At 43.3% G+C, this 23581-nt stretch overlaps 1 protein-coding gene across 26 annotated transcripts in view; it reads right to left on the bottom strand.

The window, feature by feature from the left end:
- The window catches only part of NRXN1 (neurexin 1), a 985083-nt gene that overhangs the window by 440774 nt on the left and 520728 nt on the right, over positions 1 to 23581 (bottom strand). For all 26 annotated transcript variants that reach the window (XM_077925450.1, XM_077925448.1, XM_077925461.1 and 23 more), the window contains 2 exons: positions 20780 to 20953; positions 14937 to 15056 (listed from right to left, as the gene is read on the bottom strand). In XM_077925450.1, coding sequence (XP_077781576.1) covers positions 14937 to 15056; positions 20780 to 20953 — 294 coding nt within the window. The remainder of the gene's footprint in view (positions 1 to 14936; positions 15057 to 20779; positions 20954 to 23581) is intronic.

Here is a 23581-nt window from a genome sequence, read left to right as displayed (position 1 = left end):
GTGTCACCCACTACCACCACCCACTCTTTGGTCTTTCTATTTTTTATTTTTATTTTTAAGTACTGTTTTTCACAAATTTCCTGCCAATTGCAGCATTATAAAAGATGGGCGACTAATGATCAATTTCTGAAAGATTACCAAGCTTAAATCCTCAAGACAAGACAGAATGGTACGAAGCATGTAATTTTATCCCTGGGACATCCATCTTATGTCATTAAAGCACACTATATAAAAGTAACAAGTATACTGTAACAGCAGTTATTTTGCCGAGGACAAAGCTTACAGAATTTTAAAGAGAGCAGAAAAAGTACAAATGCCACACTATGAAACTCTTTATCATGTGGGGGCGGGGGGAACCGAGATACAAAAACCAAACAAACCTCAAACAGCCTTTCATTTAGTGGTTAACAATCCTCCCCACCCTTAACAGGGCTTGGCACTTGCCAACAGACTGTTAGCATGCCAACTATTAGCACAACTTCATAGGTGGAGCTGGCAGTAGATCTGTGCACAAATCAACGAGAAGCCGAACGGGATTTAATGGCGAATTTTCCAAACATGTTCAACGGATACTGTGCCCTGGGGATAGTCACATGTGAGTGCCTTTGAAAAGAAAACTTTGTGCGACGGTTGGTAGCAATCTCATCAATTCAGCAATGGGCTTTTCTACAGAGCTCATTGCTGTTTGGGGTTGCTCTGCGCACAGAATAATTTAACAGGGATTCATTTACAAGCCTAGCGAGGGTCTGAGCAGAGAGTCTAAGATGCCTTGGGAGAGTTCCACAGGGTTCCCTGCATTGGCAGGGTCATGGGGCAGGGCGCAGCCACCAAAAAGGCCCTGCCCCACGACCCTGCCAATGCACCTTCCTCAGAAGGTGACCGGAACTGATGCACAGGCTCATGCATTAAGAGGTGGCAGTGGCGTAGCGTGGGGGGTGCAGGGGGGGCCGGCCGCACCGGGCGCAACACCTGGGGTTAGGGCAAATCCACAGGTTAGGGGGCGCAAATCCACGGGTTAGGGGGTGCAAATCCATGGGTTAGGGGGCGCAAATTACTTGCCTTGCCCCGGGTGCTGACAACCCACGCTACGCCACTGAGAGGTGGGACCTCAAATACGATGGGATCAAGTCCTTTAGGGCTTTGTAGGTAATAATATGCACCTTGAATCAGGCATGGGAATATTAGTAAGGAAGTCATTTATTATGTCTATTGGTAGGGGATCTGTGGCCCTCCAGATGTTCCCATCATCTCCTGCCATTGGTCATGCTGGCTGGTGATAAAGGAATCCTACAGTGTCTGGGCAACCATAGGTTCCTCACCCCAGGTCTAGATAAAGACTTGTCAACATGTGGGGGCAATAAACGGGAAGTTAAATGGTCTAGGTGACACAGGGGACCATCAAAATCTGGTGTGAATGTTGACATTCACTTGAAAACATTGACAATTCCAGATTCAATCTGTGATCATTTGAAAACCAGCATTTATTTCCCTGCCTTTTGAACACACATAGGCAATTGCAGAGAATCACATTTCGGTGATGTTCAACATTCACCAGTCGACAGAACCCTGAGCTCAGGTGTGGCACAGAATGGGCAACAGGTAAATGTCAGCATTTGTCACTCTTCACTGTAATGTAGACACTTATAAACTCTAAGAGCCAAAACTCAGTTTTCAGAGAGCCGCTTTGAACTTTCTAAACCCAGAGAAGAGGAAGCGCAGCTGAGCTCAGCTTTCTGTCACTACAACTGTTTCGAATCCCCAAGCTGAGAAGGCTTACCTCTTCCTCCCACCGGCAAGTGCATGTTTTGCCACCACACCTGCATGCACTTCCCTACTAGACTTGCCCTACCATGCCTCCTGCAGGTCGCTGCCTAGATTTCTATTGAAACTCTAGATCTTAAACAGAAAAGTTCAAATGTTCCTCATTACTCCTTGAATACCTTTTTGTGGCCTCAAGTATTTATTTCAATTAACTTTCTTTTCTTTCGATTTTTTGATAATGAATATTCCACGGCATCCAGCGCTTCCTAATTTGGTCATAGGCATTTGAAACAATCTCTCCTTGGCGTGGGGATGGAGGTGGGTGGAGTGGAAATGGCGTGGGGTGTAGAGAGTGAGATCCTGCTAAGAATGTTAATGCCAAGACCTGCCATTCAGGTTACAATTGGCTCTAATTGGCAATCCTAAAGCTGTAGAATTCTAATTTACCTGCAGCTGAGTGGCATTCAGAAAAGTAAGAAATGATTCCCTGCCTTTGGGAAAAAAATAAAATCAAGAAATTGCTTCCCGTCTGCTCCTTGCAACCTCGGGTTCATTGTGAAAGCATGGGGTGAGCATATACACCAAGAGGAGAATAGGTTTTTTGCTTTTTGAAAGTCTCTCTTTGCCCCCCACAAATCTGCACAGTGTAACTACCATGACTAAATTCAGATTTCCAGGCGCACACCAAGCTGACACATTTGTTTATGTGATTAGGTGCTTTATAACCTGTTACCAGAAAGCATAAATATTAATGGACAGCGGTTATCCCACACTACTGAAACAGAGCACATAGCGCTTCTCAGAAAACAGGAGCATTAAAAGTTAATCAGTCCATACTGGACATTTCTAATGCATTTCAAACAAGAGTTATTTGGGTGTTGTTATGTGTCAATAGCAATCAGAATGCACTTTCTCTAAAAAGGAACATGAGGATTGCCCTGTTAGATCAGATGAAATGTTTGTCCAGGGCAGCACTGGGCTGATCTCCATTTCCACTGGGCTGATCTCCATTCTGGATGAGTAAGGAATAAATTAAGTTTCCCATTGGCAGTTTCCCTTTTTGACAGAATCCTCTGGCCTTCCTATGCAGAACGACTGGCTTCCGGTTGGCCATTTGAGACTGTGCAGTTCACGGCCGTTCACAGAATTTTACGACGCCTTGCGCAGAAATTTAAGCACACGTCTTTAAAGATTCCTTAAGAGTTTTATGACTGCCGCAAGATTTATGGGGGACGTTGGAGTGAAAAGCACACATGGCAGCTCTCTCCACAAAACGCTGGAGTGGATTACTGCGGCTTCCCTTTGTGCCTTGGCAGCAAGACAATCAAGACCAGAATTACAGGCTGGCTGCCACCTGCCAGCTCAGAGAACTAAAACATGTGCGGTGGCTGCATACAAAAACAAGGGAGTCTTGCACTGAAAAGAAAGTAAATGAGTGTTAAGGCACAGGAGCACACCCCCATCCTCAGGACAGTCGATCCTAAGTTAGGCTCTTTCTCCCATGTTTCAAATGAGTGAACTTTCACCATGGTATCTTTTATCTGACTCAGAAACACAGTTACACACACACACACCCTGCCCGGTCAGCCTAACCCAACAGCTTAGATGAACCCTGCATGAGAAGGCAAGGTGCCTAACCTGAGCAGGCTAGCATGAAATCCCAGCCTGGGATTTCTATATGGTTTCTCTCAAAGCAATCAATACACTTCTTCTACCGACAAGAAAACAAAAGCAGGGGCAGAATATGGTCACGGCAGCAGCTTTCTATGCGAGGGGGTAAAAAAAATGATGCAGAAAGATATGTGCAGATGATAGCTTTTTGATGTCTCTGAGGCATAGCTGTCAACTTTTCCCTTTTCTTACGAGGAATCCTATTCAGAATAAGGGAATTTCCCTTAAAAAAGGGAAACGTTGAGAGCTATGCTCTAAGGCAGCACTGGAGACCTCTCTTTGCTTATAGGTCACTTGCTCAGGTTTGAGAACACAAGAAGTTTCCTTACACCAGGTCATGGTATTGGTCCATCTCCTTCAGTATTGTCAACTGTGACTGTCACAAGGTTGTGTATAGGGTTCCTTGGTGAAAACATTAGTTCCACACGAAATGCGAAGCAGGAGGAACTCAACTCCCATCTCTTGCAGGGGTGCAATTAGTGCCAGCACCGTCCGTTAAGAGTTTGGGTGTAATCTTCGACACCTCCCTTTCCATGGAGGCGCAGATTGCAGCTATAACAAAGGCGGCATTTTTTCATCTCCGCCAAGCTAAGCAGTTGGCTCCTTACCTCTCTTGCCCTGACCTAGCCACTGTGATCCATGTGACGGTCACCTCAAGACTGGATTATTGTAGCTCACTCTACGTGGAGCTGCCCTTGAGACTGACCCAGAAACTCCATTGGGTGCAGAATGCCGCGGCGAGACTCCTTACGGGGTCCTCACTGCGAGATCACATTCACCCGGTGCTATACCAGCTGCACTGGCTCCCGGTGGAGTACAGGATCAGGTTTAAGGTGCTGGTTTTAACCTTTAAAGCCCTATACAGCCTAGGACCCTCATACCTACGGGACTGCCTCTCCTGGTATGCCCCACAGAGGAACTTACGGTCTTCAAACAAAAACATCTTGAAGGTCCCGGGCCACAGGGAGGTTAGGCTGGCCTCAACCAGAGCCAGGGCTTTTTCGGCTGTGGCTCCAATCTGGTGGAGCGCTCTGTCAGAAGAGACTAGGGCCCTGCAGGACTTGACATCTTTCCGCAGGGCCTGCAAGACAGAGCTGTTCCACCAGGCCTTTGGTCAGGGCACAGCCTGACTCCCTCCTTTGGCAATCTTCACAGAACTCTAGCCCAATGGTTGCCATCAATTTGATTTGAATTAATTTTATAATGAAATGATTTTAGAATGTTGTACTATTTTATTGTTGTTAGCCACCCTGAGCCCGGCTTCAGCTGGGGAGGGCACGATATAAATAAAATTTATTATTTATTATTATTATTAACTTGGTTGCGTGCCACAAAATCTTAGAGGAAAATGCTAGAGTGGATTATGCAATGAAATATGGGGCATCCAAAGTATTCCTGAAAAATAACCAGTTGTGGTCTGAAACACAAGCGCAGGAAGCAGCTCCACCCCCATTGCTGTCTCCCTGCTGGACACCCCCTTGAGTACTGATCACAGGACGCAGAATTAATGGGGAACTGAACAGGGAACACTTCCCACGATGCTGCTGTTCTGCTTGTTTTTGTGCTTCAGGCTTTTTACGGTAAATATTATTTGGAGGCCAACAGTTGGTATGTTGCTGCTGCTGCTGCTCCGCTGAATTTGTTTATGACTGTAATTTATTTTTATATGATGCTTTATTGTTTTAATACTTATTGCACGGGGTATGTATTTTTATGGGGTTGTTTTGTTGCCCACCCTGGGATGCAAATGGATAAAGGATAACAACAGCTACTCCAAAGTAAGTCCAAATGAATCCAGTGGGGTTTGAGCGCAAGAAAGAAAGTGCGCACCAGATCGCATCTTAAACCAGTTCCCGGCAATTTGGATCAACAGTGCTATACACAGATTAGGCAAATGTGCTGCCGCGAATTTGTGCTCCAGTAATTGGTACAAGCATTGATAGACTCTGTCACCCACTCTGTTGTCTGACATACTGCATGTCTTGCAGGAAGAAAGGCTAATCTTGCCTGAAAATGTTGTCCCTCAGCCCTGTGTATTTGTCGAGTTTGCAAAGGAAACATTTTTTTTTAAAAAAAAAGTAGGCTGGTTATCCCAGCAAAGCTGCATTAAGTAGCTCAAATTAAATATCTGTACTAATAGTAGGTTTCAGCAGTGAGTCAGGGCCGTCAGGAGGAGAAAGGCTTTAGGATACAATCATGGTGTGGCGGGGTGGAAAAAGAAATGGAATTATGCTTACTGTCTTAAAGCTCTTGCATGTAACTGGTAGGCAAAATGGCCAGGATTCATTGGCACAGAAATTAAAATTGCTTACGAATTTGGAGTGCAAACTATCTGGATTTGATCTGCAACACCACTACTGATTGAGCAAAGCCAAAACATTTTTCTTCTGCTGCTTCTCCATTATTCCTGGTAGCACATTCAATTATGGAGATACTATCATTTTGAATATATATTTTTTCTGCCATAAAGCCTCTCTCCCTTAGGGATTTATAGAAAGAGGGCTATTAAATGTGCCATCCTCCTTTTTCTACTCTTCTCTCTCTCTTTTTTCCCCCAAAAGAAAAAGAAAATGTAAAAGCTGAACAGATCCAGGGAGTAAAATTTACGATGCAAAGAAGTGATATTTTTATTCCCAAGGAAATGACAAATGGCAAAAGATCAAGACAAATAGAATATTCATCTCAAGCGTGTCAATAGAACTAACTTCGATGAAGGGCAGGTATGGAGCACAGGCCTGGAATTTAAGGTTGTTTATTCTGCCACAAGGGGAGAAGAAAGTTATTCAAGTCAAGAAAGAGAAGTGGCAAAAGCTTTCTCTACTGGTTTGCAATAATTTTAGCAAATTCCATACTAGGATTTATTAGGAAAGGGATTGAAAATAAAGTGACCTGCATCATAGAACACCTTTATTAAAAAAAAATCTGTGCTGTGTGGCCGCAGTGTACAACTCTGCACACCCTATTGCAAAATGGTTATCACAGAAATGGAGAAGGTATCCAAAATGGCCCCCAAGAGGATTTAGAAGGTCCTAGAGGACCTTCCCTAGGAAAAACTAAATTGTTTTCAATTAAAAGGGTGGGGGAGATGACAAAGGAGGGGGAAATAAGTTATCTATTCTCACAGTGTCCAGCCATATGCCTATGGGAAGCCCCAGGTGCAACAACAGTCTCCCTACTTGCAGCTTGTAGAACATGCCAGCAATTCTTTTTTTTTTTTAAAGGCTGTGCAATGGTGAACTACAAGGCACACATCCAGAGTGGACCTCAGATGCAGGGTTGCCATGGACAATCAAACAGGTGCTGAAAGGCAACTTTAAAGTAGGGCTCTTGCCTCTATACCACACTTCCTGGGGACATCTGGTCAGACCCTGTAGGACACCAGATCTAAGCTTAAATGGATCCCTACAGGCAGTGGCATAGGGTGGGTGGCTGGCACCCGGGTTGGGCAAGTGCTTGTGCCCCAAGTGGCCTGCAGAACTGGGATGGAGGAACTCACCCCAGCCCCAAAGGCCTGGATCAGGCCCAGCTTGCTTCCCCCCAGCTTCGGAAGATGGCAGGAGCTCAGCCACATGGCCTTGATGAGGGAGCCTATCATGAGAGCAACTGGTTTCACCCCTCTCAGACATTTGTGTCTCAGGCCACCGTCCCTCAGCCCCCCATGCTACGTCACTGCCTGCAGGGCCTCTGAAAAGGCTGGGATGTCATAAGCCATACAATGTCTAAATGCAATCAGGACAGAACCACCAAAATAATATTCATAAAGATTTGGGCATTTGTTCTCTCCAGATATGTAATGGAAAGGTTTCTTATTTTTATTTTCGATTTCTCACACATACTCTGTGTGTAGTAGGTTTGAGCGTGTCATGATTTAAAAGCAAAAAAGTAAACCATAATAAGACCCCAAGTCCACTTTAACCATTCTTATGATTCCCTGCAGAGGATGAGAGAAAATAATGTTTTTTTCCAACAGTCTTTTTCCTTTTACCAGTTTGGTGCAATAGAGCACTCGCTCCGAAGCCTGGCCCACGATTCCAGTTACATAATTACTGCCTCTTGAGAAACCACCACAATTACTGCAAAGCTATTCTTGCCAATCTGGAGCTTCACAAATCATAAAGCTCCACTGAGACTAGATGCACATCAGACACAAATGCCCTTCAAGAACACTTAGGGAGGGACTGTGTGTAGGATCATTGGATAAAAAAAAAATCATTACTGAAAGAAACACCAATCAGAGAGAGATGGCAATGAATGCTAGCTAAATAATGCCTAAGAGAAGAGTGCAAGAAGCTGTCTTATACCACCTCAATCTGTTTGCCTCTTCAGCTTGGCATCGTCTAATCTGGCTGACAGAGGTTTTCCTACATCCTGCTAGCCACTCACTTTGCAAGTCACTTTAGTCCACATTTTGTGAAAAAATAGCAGCATAACAACAACAACAACAACAACTCCCTTTTGGTGAACATGCCAGGGATTCAACCTGCGTCCCTTTGAATGTATGGCTTGTATTCTGCTGCTGAGCTATAGTTTGTTCCCTGGAGAGATGTTGAGGTCCAAAGCTGCCTACGATCAGGTTCTCTAATCAGAGAGCTTTCCCATCTAGATTTGTGTTGACTAGTTACACTTCACTCAGTAATGAATCAAATACGTTCTGAGATACCCAAAGGCACTCTTTCCTTTATTATTCTTCCTTAACCTATCCCAGGGTAAGCCTTGACCCTGAAAATTCATTTTGAGGGAGTTTGTGCAGTTTCCCTGTAGACTGCTCTGTACATCTATAAGCTGAATGAAGGATTTTTCCTCACTATGTGGCAGCCAACTAACTTGTTCTGCCAGCGCAAGGATTTCCATGTGCACAATGGACTCTGTTCTGGTTCCCCAACCCTCCTGAGCAGATTTTGGGAAGGTGTGGAGCACATGAGGAGAGAACATTCCATCACACAAATGAAAATCCTTGAGCTGATGGAATGAGTTAGTTGGAAACTGCCCATGGAAGTTGATCACAAATCAATGGTGGGCACATGTTGCATTGCATAGACCATGTAAGTCATCTTATTAATCCTCTCTGCAGATCTTCTGCCTCCACATAAAAGCATAAGGAGAACCTGCTGGATCAGGCCAATGGCCCGTCTAGTCCAGCATCCTATTCTCTCAGTGGCCAACTGGATGCTTGTGTGAAGCCCACAAGCAGGATTCGAGCACAAGAGCACTCTTCCCTCTGGTGGTTTCCAGCAACTGGTATTCAGAAGCCATGCTGCCTCCAACTGTAGATGTATAGTACAGCCACCATGGTGTCAGGAGTGAATGCAGGAGCCAGGCCCTGTGACCAGTAGGACTTCATGGGACTGGGGCCTTCCTAAGTGTGTTCTGAAGAGGCAAGGTGCGGCCGCACAGGTGAGGCCGATTGGTAACTCACAGCACCTGGTGGCAAGAGCCGGGAAGGGATATAAGGTAAGCATTTCCCTTCAGCTTTGGGCCACAGCAACACATTTCCTGCCTTGCTGTGTTTGGCTCCTTGACTCCTTGCTTCTTGATCCCTTGACTTCGTGACTCCTTGCTTCCTGACCCTCGGACCCCATGGCTTCTTGACTCCCGGCTCTCTGATCCTTGGACTCCTGGCTTCCTGACTTCTGGCTTCTGGACTCTCGTTCCTGCCCCCACCCCACCATTTTGCCTCTGGTCCCGACTCCCTCAGCCGGGACTTTAGCTTGGACCGTGACACATGGCTAGCAGCCATCAATAGTCCTCTCTTTCATTCATGATTTTGTCTAATGCACCTGTGTGCTACCCCTGCCCCCATGGGTTCGCCGCATGCCTTAGAACCTTGATTATGCAGGATTCAGAATTGTGCAAGGATATGAGTAAAGGAGACTCCCCTGCTTCAGGCATTCAGCCCCCAATGCATGGTGGGAGGGAGGGTTCTCAATAAATGGCCAACACCTCACACTCCCCCTCACATTATTCTGACTGTGTGAGGGGTGAACGACTAAAGAGGGTCTGTAAAATGAATGTAGAAGGGGCAACTGAAAGCAGAGTATATGCCCCAGAAGGCTATGTGCCCAAGACGATAAAAGAACTCACACTTGTGTAATGCATGCCCTTGAGCAAGCAGGTGTGCAACATGAGATGCACAATTAGGGAAGGGATTGGCTAGGCAAATCAGCTTCTGCACATGCAACAGTTTCTATGGATGCAGTCTGATACTCCTCACACAAAGATTTCATGCATATGTTGGAGCCGTCTCTGTCAGATGGCTTCGTTAGGGGAAAATATGAAGTAGGTGAGAGTCATGGCTGCAGTTATCTAACTGAATTCCAAGGACATGTTCTGTCAGGTGCACTACTGATTCTTGTCATTCTTTAGGAACATATCGGGGAAAGGATCTGGATTTATGACGAAACACAAGCTCATCATGCACAAGAGAACAGTGCACTGCAATATCTGCCACAGGATGGATTCAAAGAAAAGACCTTCATGTTACACACTCCCACCAAAACTCCTTATTTGCATCAAGTTAAATTTAAGCACATTGGGATGAAGTCAGGATATGTTAGATGCAAAAATTCATAATGGCAGAAGCAGTCCCATTAATTTCACTGGAACTAAGCAGAAGCAACTTAGTCTGGATGTGGCCCGTTTGGTGAGATCTAGAGAGCTTTCTTTTCAAATAGAAGGCATTTCCAAACGCAATTCAAAGTGTTGGTGCTGACCTTTAAAGCCCTAAATGGCCTTGGCCCTGTATACCTGAAAGAGCACCTCCACCCCATCACTTAGCCCGGACACTGAGGTCCTCCTCTGAGGGTCTTCTGCTGGTTCCCTCACTGTGAGAAGTGAGGTTACAGGGAGCCAGGCAGAGGGCCTTCTCGGTAGTGGTGCCCACCCTGTGGAACGCCCTCCCATCAGATGTCAAGGAAATAAGCAACTATCCTACTTTTAGAAGACATCTGAAGGCAGCCCTGTTTAGGGAAGTTTTTAATGTTTGTGTTTTTAATATTCAATTGGGAGCTGTCCAGAGTGGCTGGGGAAACCCAGCCAGATGGGCAGGGTATAAATAGTAAAGTATTATTATTATTATTATTATTATTATTATTATTATTATTATTATTATTATTATTGAATTCTTCTTCACACAGGAGAGCAGCTTCCATTTTTTGAGACATCTTGTCCACAAGTCTCTCATACCTCCTCTAGTTTGGCTCTAGATGTTCTAACGACAGGAGAAAGCGATGAGGCTGCACCACAATCTTGCACACAAGACTGAACCTTCGTAGGAAGTGACCGCTTTAACAACAGTTGTCATTTTCCATGCCATGGTGACAAAACTTTGGGCTTGTTCACACATTACACTGGACACAGGTACTAGCTGTTTCTGCACATCTGCAGGTGATCATGTAAAAGAGTGCGTAGCTGCTGATTTGTGTAGTTCCAACTATTTGTATACACTGACAGTACATTCATTGAACTTACGTGAACACATCTTGAATGTTACAAATAAGACACTGCGTTTCTGGATATAACAACATCTAGGAACCTTAGCGTTGGGAAGAGTAGAGAGGAACATTTGATACAGAGGCTCTAATTTTGGGTCAGGATCATTTTCCAACCCTGTGCTTACAGAAAAGCTGGCTGCTTTGGCGGGAGAACAGCTCAAACTACCAAAAAACCTGCTGTTACTAATACTTAGGATGTTCCTAAAGTTTTTCCCCCCTAGTTCAGAGAAGTCAGAACAGCCATCCATTTGTAAGAGTAATCATTAAGTGTCCTTTTTGCAGAGTTTCCTATATAATCCTCGTTCTCGGGAACATTTTCCCCCTACCAGTTGTCTTTGTACTGAACAATATAACACCTTCTATTATGTCACACCTCCTAAAAATTGCAGCCCTGCATCTACAAGTGCCTTATTATCATCAGAGAAAAGAAAAGGCAACCTCTCTGCCATCTGAGGCCCAAACAATCTTGCATTGTTTCCCTTGCAAAGAATGGGAAGTAGGACATGCCTGGTCTTTGCAATTATCAAGGTTAGCAAGCTTACAGGTGAATGCATGCTGATCAGGCTTGGTGTCAGCAGGTGGTCTCCATGGGCAGTTTGCCAAGGATGTCAGGATAAACTGCATCACTCTGGGTGCATTTTTGACCATTACAATGATGGCCTTGTTGGTGCTCTGTGGAGGAAGGCTATCTGGTGTTCATGAATGGAGTTTTTTCCCATCAATTACCACCATCCTCTTTCTAGTAAGTCCCATGCTTTGGATCAGCTGCAGTTTGCAAGGTGGAATGGTCACTATTTTATCAGAAGGAAGCAGTGTTTTGAAGTGGTTTTTCTTTGCAAAGGACTTTGATAGGTGGTGAGCAGAATTTGGTGGATAAAAGTGTCCAGGGCCCCCTCCACAAACCAAGGATTCTCTAGCCTTGTTGTTAAGATACGAAAGCTTCGTCCACTGTTGTGTCTGCTCTCCACAAGAGGAGAACCCACACTGAAAATGCCATCAACACATAAAACAAAAGAGATCCTTATAAAAGCCACTGGAATGTGCAAACATGGCATTAGGGTTTAGCTTCATGGTTATGTCTTATTCTGACTCTAATATTTTATGCCAAAAGAAAACATATTTTCAACCAGTCTTCACATGCATATGTGAAACAATGTTATGTTTCCACACAAGTCTTTGCACAATATTTCAATGTTCTAGTTTTTAACAATTTGCACTTACTCCTTTGTGCACTGAAGCATTTTCATTATCTTATATATTTTAACCCTTGAAACAATGTAACTACGAAGCCCATGATGCAGCGTGACCACAAGAAAAGCATGCATCTATGAAAGCACTTGGGCTCTTAAATTAAAGTGATCAACTGATCATATTGAGTCATATTGTCAGAACCAACCAATGTTCAAATCAGCAGATTGATATGCCACAGAATTTTGGCAGTCAATCTGAACTGCAAAATTCAAAACACCGTTGAGTTGGCCTCACACATTATTTCATGTAGGCCTATGCCAGGCAAAACGCTGGCTTTGTGAAAGACTATCACTTTGAGACAAATGCCAGCAATCTGGATGCTGAGCGGCTACTTCTTAACTACAATAATTATTTTTATGAAATAAGTAGGTTATCATCTTTCATAAACTGCTCCCAGTCTTTTAGCATTTTAAAAAAATCTGCAGCACCGCAGGAATCAGATATATAAGTGTGTGTGTAATCTCAGCACAGATATCTCTCAACCATTACATTAACATTGTTCATGTTCACAGTTTTTGCCCATGTTCTCTGCAATGGGAATTAAGGGCAGAAATAATCCAAATCTCAGAGGGAGGAATCAAACGAAAGCTAGAGGTGACATAAATGCCAAGCCTCCATGAATTGAGGTCACGTTGGTTGACACAGTGAAAACACCAACTTGAGTACAGTAATTTGTGCAAGTTTGATGAGCTCTCTTAAACCCAGTTTGTTGGGGAATAAACAGAGATAAGCAATCGGGCAAGGTTTCTTGTGATCCATTGAAAAATACATGGGATTTCTCTATGAAATAAGTTTGCTTTTTTAACCAGAGCTCCATCTTAAAACACCACCAGTCTCCTTTGTCCTGTTAATTCCCAGAAATATGCTTTTAGCAGTCACTCACTCCAATCCAGCAAAATTGTCGGGTTTTTCTACAGTTTTTGGTGTACAAATTTCACAACATGTGTGCTTGGGGAGAAAGATCATACTGGTAAACTGATAATGGATGCAAAACAAAATGCTAATGTCATGAAGCAGTGAGATCTCAGGGTAATTTTCAACTCCTGAGAAATGCCAAATGGTGTGTTTGCACTGCTGAAGCAGAGAAGAAGAACCTAAACCTGCTTCATGAGCTGATTAGATGTCCACACCAACAGTATAACCCTAGACATTTCAATGCAGAAGTAAATGCCTCAGGGTTCATCTGGGTTTACTCTAGTGTATGTGTGCATAGGATTGCAGCCTTAAGAAGCTAGGTTGACAACTAGCATTTACCATCCTTCCTGGTGGCTGCTGAAGTATAGCTCAAGTCAATATAGTTCTCAACACCTATGCTAAGCTGCTTCTACAGCAGGGTCAGGGAAGCTCTGGCCCTCCAAATGTTGGTGAATTTCAACTCCCATCACCCCAGACTATTGGCTATGTTAGCTGTGGCCAATGGGAGTTGAAACTCCCACTGAAACTCACCTGAAATCACTTTACAATAAAGTATACTCTACAATCAGACAAATGCCAAGCAAAACACAAAACAAAACAACAAAACAATCACTCTTCACACTTATAAATAATAATAATAATATTTGCAAACTGGATTTTCTCTGATCAATGCAAAACAGAAGCATAGAGGATAATGAAGTGAATTTGAAAGACAAACAAACCAAACAGAAAACTATAGAAGCCTATGTGGTTTTCTTTCGAAGCCTCCTTCCCAATTCACTCAGTTTCCTCTTAATAATGTGGGAATAAATTTTAGGCAGAGCTGTTATATCATCCCTTTCAGGCATAAAGGGGTTTAAACTGCACTTAGAGATGCCTGCACTTTACAAAGACAAGAGAGCAATTTTAAGTAAAGATGACGCAGATCAGTTTTCATGAGCTTATTCAAACATTCAGACAAGTTCACACTTCCTCAGCTCCCCATGTGGTTGTATATACTGGTATACACAAGAAAGAGAAAATTTGTGAGAACCGAGCAATACAGACAGGGCCACTGATGGCATCGCTATGGCTGCAATTGTGGGAACAACCGTCAGCTTCCCACATGGAGCCTTTCTCCACCTGAAGTCTCTATCACAAAACAACAGCATGATCCTCTCACCATGGTCCATTCAGATACTCTCCCACCAGGGGTTAACTGAGTTTCACCATGTGGTGCAGAAGTGGTGGGTACTTTGGCCAAATCATCCTATGGCACATCTCAGATGTTTCCAGAAAACCCAAAGCGATCCCTCGTCTCTGCAGGGTTCTGTGATCGGTAAGTGATACCAGCACTTATTCTGATGACATTTAAGCAAAGTAAAAACCCTGTGTTATCACTACTTGACAGAGCATTTCATGTCTCCTAAAGCAGCTTGACGCAGGAAGGTAATGAGGGTTGTCAACTGTTTCACAGTAATTACAAGCCTCGTTACAAAATTACAATATATCTTAAGAAGATGAGAATTTCTCTCCACCCCCCCCCCAAAAATGTCCAAGATAAAAGAAGAGAGAGTGAAAATATATATATATATATATCCATGAATAACGTGTAATATTCAAACATGTGCATTAGACAGAAATTCCAGCATCATATTTCCGAAGTCTCCCCACACGTCACGTTCTGGTGGGCAATTCCTAACGCACTGCTTCCTTTGAACATTTTTTAGAAAATAATCTTTGCAGAGTTTGCCAGTTCAATTAACTATATAAGGTTAAAATAATGGACCATTTCAGACACTTGCTCCCAATGCCTCAGAGCCTTTAAGACTTGTAGCCAGATAGAAAGAGAGTCTCTAAAGTACTCACGGTCATTACACAGCGTTCCACTGAAAGAGGTCATGCTACAGTCACAGCTGAACCCATCCCATTGCTGCAAGCAGACTCCTTGGTTTGCACACGAGTCCTCTTGACATGTCGTGCTGGGGCCTAACAAGAATACACACAGAAAAATAAAACTTGGGCTTTTGTCTTTCATTGCAACTGCATTTTCCATTGGATCACATAGGGTAGTTGCCAACATCTCACATGTAAAAGAGCAAACTAAGAAAAAGAACCAATAGCAGGATTGGCCATATGCATTTATATATATATATTAAAAAAACCTTTTATGAATAGGCATATGGCCTTTGGTTTGTTAACACAGAGGGGCACGAAGAGATGAGCTCATTCAGAAATATGACCAAAGTAGAGAGTTAACTCAAGCAAAATGAGTTGGTGGTGATCATAAACATTGCTTTTGCAACATTTCATTTCATTGCGACATCTTTTGTTATCTCTGTCCAGCATGATGCGTTCTGCACGGTACAGTGGAAAACAGAATCTAAAACTAAATAATCATCATAAAATTAAAAATAACTTAGAGGGGGAAAAGTGCTGCCATCTCCAAGCAATGATTTGATGAAAAGCTATGCCTGTAGAAAACCAAGGAACGTTTGGGTTGGCTTCTTTATTTATTTAAAAATCTATACATTGTGTATCGATTTATTAGCAGGAATGTTGGCAAGTATCTTTGCACATGCTTCAAATTATCTCATGCAGGGTTTCTCATTTTATTAAATATATATACGTTATAATTATATATATGGGGGGAGGGATCCGCCAATTAACGCACCAGCATGCTCAAAAGTGACATACACGTGAGAAACAAAGCTATTCTATTTCTAGAGATCATAAACCAGACCACTAGGGGGAAAATAAAGAAAAGAATTGAAAGAAAAAGGCATGATCAAAGCACTAAAGCAATCACTATACAGATAGACACAAGACTGAAAGCCTTTGTGCAGAATATCCTGTAAGAGGAAGGTTCCCGCTTCATTATTTTTTTTGGAAGGGGAAGAGTGGAAAAATCCGATGCAACATTACACACACCAGTGCGGATGTGGCCGATGGCTCCCAATGCGTATTATGGGTTTCAGTCTTGCTTAATATACACAAGGGCTATCTACCTTGCAAATCAGCTTTCATCAATGCAACTTTGCCAGCAAAATAAAAAAAGCAAAATATATTAAATGTTAGTAAGCAAATATCAAAATGGCAGCAAACACAGAAAGACCGTTCAGAGACAAAAGTGCATGCTGCTCTTAAAATTGAAAAGAAAGTCCATGTAATGCAAATAAATTAATACTAATAGACATAAATCTCCAGGCAAGCCAAAATGAGAATGCAGTAATTTGCCAGCATTTACTACAAATATAATGGTTAATTGAGCTGATGACATGTAATGAAGGAGAATTAAAAGCACTCCTTTCTATACGATAGATGTGAATGCATTAGCAAAGGGAATGCATGGTTTAATCCTGACTAGCCATTTGTCTTGTTCATACACAGTCAGTTCAGTCATTAGCACATTATCTTCTTCGATCTTCCTCTTCACTAGGCCTCCTGCTGGAATTGACAGAATTAGGACTGAAATTTACATCAAGAACCACTTATTGCTCTTCAGTCACAGATGCACTTGCATTGCTCCCACAATGCACTGGGCCAAGGTCGGAAGAGAAGGTTTACATTTTTCATTCATTCCTCTTTCCAATCAGATGCTATTCCATGCTCCTGCGTGCAGGTTCCTTGGGTGACTTTTAATGAAATGGTCCATGAGAAGGCACTTACCAACTCAATCCAATATATACCCAAGTGCTCAATTTTAGGTAATGTCATCTCTGGCAGTTGGGAAGTATGCCAGGAAGTCATCCAATTAGCTAAGTGGACACAGCATTTAAGTGCCTGAAACCAAGCCAGGGTGGTCGTCAGCTTGATAGGATCAGATGTAAAACTATTGGCCTTTAGCATCATCTGACCCCTGCTGGACGGGAGGTGCATCACCACCACACCACCTTTACATGGTTGCTCAATCAGTCCTTGTTGCTAGGTAGTTGTGTTTATGTGTATGTGTTTTGGGTTTTTTTGAGAGGTGGAATTGCATGCCTTGGTGAACGAAAACCAGTGTGTTAATTGGATCTACACAAAGTTCAGCAAATGCTATAGCAGTTGTGTGAGTGCACCACCATATTGTTGAAGGGTAAACCCACAATGGAAGTTAGGCAGAAATAGGCATGGCTGTGATCCAAAGTGGGCAGTATAAACAGAGGGCCAAGAGGAAAAGGTTGAGCAGCAATTCAAAAGCTCAAGGACTGGAATACAAAGCAAAAGTGACCAGTGGCATTTCCTTCAGTACCCTGGACAGTTCCCAGGAAAGACAAACTTTGCTCCAACAAATGCTGAATACTAATTAACCACCACCTTATATAGTTCCAGCCCCAGCCCCTTCCTAGATGCCACATATATTCTTAAATAGGCACACCACAATCCTGGTGTCTGACCATTGGTTGCTTCTTCAGCAGCCATACTGCCTGCAGGTGAACAGCTTAGGCATGTTGGGTCATTGAGGCTGCAGATTCTGGTCTCTCATTGGCACTTCAGTCTCTGAGAGTCTTTGTTTTAGGGTCTCATTTCTGCAGGTCTTAGATTCAGGTGCTCCTTTGGCTACTGACTCAGCTATCCCCTCTCCCTCTTAATCAGCGTCCAAGTCACTATTGGTAGTCTGTGTCATGTCACATGGATCCCAAAGCCAACTGCTCTTACTTTCCATTAACCACACCAAAACTCAATCTGTTTTGGGGGCCTTTCTGATGAGGAAGTAAAAGTGGCTGAGATCAGGGCTAGGCATGGAGAGAAGTAGTAACACATTGCTAATTTTGATCTATGTCACACTTTCCATGGGCCAATCAATCAATCAATCAATCAATCTACTACCCTTCATTTGAATATCTCAGGGCAGTTCACATGATAAAAATATTAAACTCATGTTCCCAACATCCCAGTTTGGTTGTGCGAACAGGACTGATTATCTAAGTCACTGACCAGTATTCCATTACTTTAACAACTTGGACAAGTAGAACATGTGATATTTAAGGATTTGGCCATTACGTCATTAACTGGCTATTTTAATGCCAAGATCTAATAACTTAAACTGTACAACACCTTATGCCCCCTCTCTCACCAACATTAGAAAGTGTTATCTAGACACTTTGCAAAATAAAGTGAAATTACCTTTAGGTGTTTGGATGTTGTACATTTATGCATTTATTTACACATTTTCTATTCAATGTTAATCATCAAATTAAAATTAGAAAGGGGTAAAAGAAGAACAGGCGTACGTAAAAAAGAAAATCTGGAACAGGCTAGTTTGGGTTTTCTCAGGGTTTATCTGTTTGAGCTTAGTTAATCAAGTGATACCTTAAATCTCTCATGAACTTCCACACAGGTGGGGAGGGGAACCTTTTATCTTGGTGGGTCATGAACTGGCCATGTCATTGTGATTTTATGTTTTCACAAATTACTTTGCATTACAAAGTACTCTGCACACTGCTGGTGTCAAGTGTGTAGATTTTATCTGGAATATCTTTTAAAATGCTTATCATATGCCTGACAAAATATTTCCGATACATCTACAGATTTAACAATACAATAATAATAAGAAGAAGAGTTTGGATTTGATATCCTGCCTTTTACTCCCCTTCAGGAGTCTCAAAGAGGCTAACATTCTCCTTTCCCTTCCTCCCCCACAACAAACACTCTGTGAGGTGAGTGGGGCTGAGAGACTTCAAAGAAGTGTGACTGGCCCAAGGTCACCCAGCAGCTGCATGTGGAGGAGCAGGGAAGCGAACCCGGTTCCCCAGATTACGTGACTACTGCTCTTAACCACTACACCACACTGGCTCTCTAAGCAGTATTATTGGTGCTGCCCAAATGCCCCAGGAACAAAAATGCATTTGCCTGGCAAACAACATTATTACAAAGCGTCAAGTGGGACTCTCAGGGGAGAACATTCTAGAAACTGGGGGCTACTACAAAGAAGGCCTGCTTTCTCACTGCCACCCTCCTTTGGAGGTATCATGCAGAGAAGGGCCTTATATGAGGATCCCAGGGTCCAGGAAGATTCATATATGGAAAAGCAGTCCTTAATTTAAAACTGAATCTACTATATCAATAAAATCCATATGACAGAGGTATGATTAATTGGGTTGCTTCTGTCTCTTCGCCTGTGTCCGAATAATATTGTTTTTCAGGGATAGCAAAATGGCTAGTTTATTGGGTTTAACTGAGGGACTGAGTCATGTCACTCTTTTTCTCACCTCATGTTGGAAGTAAATGTGGAAACTGATCTTTTGGAAGGGCCAAACACATGTGTTCAACTGACCCATCAACATCATGCTTTTGAACCTTGCCAGGTACATGACAGTAAAAAGCGGTTGTGAGAAAAGAACTGTGTATACTACTCTGAGCTCCTTGGAGAAAAAGGTGGGGATGTAAATGCAATAAAAACATTTTAAAAATGTGGGGATGGTTTCTATGTTGAGAAATCTAAGATGGCCTCAAACCAGAAACCAAATTGCACATTATTGCCCAATTCCTATGTACTTCCTACGTCCTTCAAACATTAGATTAAAGCTTTAATGTGGAAAAGTTAAAGCAGAGCACTGATGTTCTGGGGATGCAAACTCCACAAATCCAATTTGGGATGGTGAGGATCCTCTGCCATGGATATTCAACCCATTTTGGTCTTGGCTGATGTGGAAGGGAGGTTAACCCAACACAACACCTTGACTTTCCCTGGAAATTTGACCCTCTCCCTCACAAGTGACCTGGCGGCCCTCCAAACTGCTTCTTTTTTTTGGGGGGGGGGACACCAGTCTTGATCCAAACCCAGTTCTGTTTTTCTTTGGGTATGAACCTTTCATCCACACAATAGGACTTCCTTCATTCGACATTCGTACTGAAGTGTAAGGTTTTGAAACTTTGGCCAGTTTTGTTCTTCTGAAATGTTTTTAGAAAGCCTGTGCAGTTGATGAGCCTTCAAATCACAAATAGCCCATCAAACTCATACCATAGCCTGCTGGGTTTGGGAAAATTTCCATGTCTCTGTAGTCACCAGCAGAGAGCAAAGCCATGAGATTTATCAAGCTCCTGGTCGGCCAACATATGTGGCTGGTGGGCTGAGTTGTCGCTTTGAATGCTGCAGGTTAGGCAGTAGGAATACAGCAACAAAACAGCCCAACAGAACATAGGTACAGGAGCATAGCTTTTTTTTAAAAAAAACCTTGAACCTAGCCTGAGACCCTGCTAAACACTAACATCTCATGCAAACAGACAACCTGTGCTAAAAAAAGAGAAAGAAATGTGCATCTCAATTCAATTAGCTAATTTATACACTAACTATCATCTAAGCACCGTGATGATGTAAAGTACTGCACGGGAGCTAATTATCACAACAATTAATTAAAATACGACACAAACAAAACAGAGACATGCAAATCAGCTTGTTGGTGGCAAAGAACAGACTCTGCCGATTATATTCAAGAAGATAAGTTAATGTTCTCAGGTTCAATTTGTGTCTTGTGCCATCAGCGAACGTTTCTCCCACAATGGCATCCACCTTCATTAATAATGTAAAACAGGTCTGGCTTAGTAGCATCGGTAGCAGAGCAGAAATGGATGACAGCGGGGAAGATAGGAAACTGTCATCATCCCAGTGCAAATAAACAGAACACAGCAGGAGGAGAAGATGCTACAACGCACCTATGATGAGGCATATGCATATTTACTTTACGTTGAAGGGGCTGTGACAGGATTACAAAACGATCGCTCCGTACCTTCGCATCCGCGTTCTATCTGCCCGTTGCAAAACAGAGCATCCGAGATCAAATCTGGGAGGCGCCCGTTCAGATCCACAGAGGCCAGGCAGCCTTGAAACCCTTCTTTTGCATGGACCAGCTTGGGCAAGGATTTGTAGGTTTCTTTTGCTACCCCACCGATGTACAAGTCACCTGGGGAACCAAAGTGCATGGTTAGTCACAGCTGCCACAATTGCCCAGTTGCATTTATTTAGTTCTCGTGTTTGAACCCGCATTTCCACACACACAAGCCCCACACACAACACGTGCCCAAGGCAGAAAAGTGAAACAGGTCACTATAAGCAAAAACAAGAAATCGTTGGCAAAACACAGCGAGCAAAAGTTGGAACAAGCCACATGAGCAATAATAAAGGATCGAGAAAAAATATTCCCATGGGCTGCTAGCATTAGAGGGTAGTGGACCCCAATGTAGCCTTGGATTTCCAGTTCTGCAAGATTTCGGGTTGTATCCTAGGAAGTCGTGCTCAGAGAAAACCCACTGAAATTAATAGATGTGACTGATTGAGGTCAAGTAATTTCAATGGATCTACTTGGAGCAGACCTTAGGCTGCATTTACACCATATTTATAAAGTGTTATGGTTACACTTTAAATAGTCATGGTTTCTCCTGAATAATTCTGGGAGCTGAGAGTTAAGGTCCTAAGAGTAGTTATTAGATGGGCCTGTTCCCTGTCCAGAGCTATAATTCCCAGATTGGTTTACCAATCAATTTTTTCCCCAAAGAGAGCTCTGGAATTGTAGCTCTGTAAGGGAAGTAGGACTTGCCGATCGAAAGGTCGGCGGTTCGAATCCCCGCGACGGGGTGAGCTCCTGTTGCTCGGTCCCAGCGCCTGCCAACCTAGCAGTTCGAAAGCACGTCAAAGTGCAAGTAGATAAATAGGGACCGCTTACTAGCGGGAAGGTAAACGGCGTTCCGTGTGCTGCGCTGGCTCGCCAGATGCAGCTTGTCACGCTGGCCACGTGACCCGGAAGTGTCTGCGGACAGCGCTGGCCCCCGGCCTATAGAGTGAGATGGGCGCACAACCCTAGAGTCTGTCAAGACTGGCCCGTACGGGCAGGGGTACCTTTACCTTTTTAAGGGAAGTAGGGGGCCTCTTAACAACTCTCAGCACCTTTAACAAACCACAGCTTCCAAAATTCTTTGGGGGGGGGGAAGCCATGACTATCCAAAGTGACATTCTAGCCCTTTAAACACACAGTGGTCTCAGCTGAATACAGACAGCTGTGTTAGTTTTGCCATCAATGTGGTTCTAGTGGAACATCACCCCCGCCTTTTTAGTAAGTCCTTGCAACTGGACATATAAAAGGAGAACAAATTGTAGACAAGTTGGCACCATTTTTTGGCTCTATAGGTGGGGTAAAACTAACTAGACCATCTTCCTTATTCACCTTTTCTCCCTTTCCCTCTTTCTCTCGCTTTCACCTTGCTCTTTCTCTCTCTCTCCCCACCTTCCTTCTCTCCTTTTGCACTTTCCTCCTTTCTATTAAAAAATCAAACTGTGAACAAGTGACTTGCATTAAGTGGAAATATTTAATACAACAACTTCAGTTATTTGCGGTGTGGTAGTAAGTATTTCCACCCGGTGCAAGTTCTTTGTTCATGATTTGATTTTTATGGGAAGGCAGAAAGAGAAAATGAAGGGTGGGTGGTTGGGTTGTAAGAGTACGCAGGACAAAACGAAGGCGCAAGAGGGGAAAATGCTCTTGCGCTCAGGTTCTATTGGTGTATTTCTCATGAAACTGCCTCGGCCCAGTATACCTGAAGGAGCGTCTCCACCCGCATCGTTCTGCCCAGATGCTGAGGTCCAGCGCCGAGGGCCTTCTGGCGGTTCCCTCATTGCGAGAAGCAAAGCTGCAGGGAACCAGGCAGAGGGCCTTCTCGGTATGGCACCCGTCCTGTGGAACGCCCTCCCATCAGATGTCAAAGAGATAAACAACTACCTGACATTCAGAAGACATCTTCAGGGAAGTTTTTAATGTGTGACATTTTAATGTATTTTTAATCTCTGTTGGAAGCTGCCCAGAGTGGCTGGGGAAACCCAGCCAGATGGGCAGGGTACAAGTAATAAATTATTGTTGTTGTTGTTGTTAGCATCTGGTTGGCCAATGTGAGAACAGGATGCTGGAGTGGATTGGCCATTAGCATCCTCCAGCAGGTTCATCTTAAGTTCTAAAAAAGGAAGGAAGAAGTGGGGAAGCCACCACTACAAATTGTGAAACCTTCTGAACCTGTCATTGAATTCTACCCATCCTCCCCAAAACTGTAAAACATCAGCCTTCAGTTCCTGGTCACTTTTGATCCTTGATTCCAAGGTCAACATGAATAATTCTAAATTATTTTCCAGTGCTAACGTATATACATGAATTGCTTCGCCCTCCTCCTTGTATTTAGTCACTAGAGAACAATGTTACAATCTGATTCAGATCCGAACTCTGTTTGAGTCCCATTACATCACGGCTTGAATTATCAAGCCAAGCACACAATACTAACAGTTTGGACAAGGAGAGAAAGACTGAATCATGCAGACTGTTGGTTTCCAGGAAGGAATACATCATATCTTGCTACGTGGTCACTCGCACCGTTTTAGCCTGTACACATGAATTCTGCTTTATCGATTTAGGGCAACCATTGATGTGGTTCTTATTATTAGCCCAATTCAGACAACTAAATACACTGTGGTAAATCACATAGCCAGGGCATGGACACATATATGTTGTGTATATATCTGCATCAGTACAAGGGAATGCGTCCCAAGTCCT

This window comes from Podarcis muralis, chromosome 3 (assembly GCF_964188315.1).
Source record: "Podarcis muralis chromosome 3, rPodMur119.hap1.1, whole genome shotgun sequence".
NCBI lineage: Eukaryota > Metazoa > Chordata > Lepidosauria > Squamata > Lacertidae > Podarcis > Podarcis muralis.
Note: the sequence above shows the minus strand (reverse complement) of the source record. Positions and strands in the feature narration are given on the sequence as shown.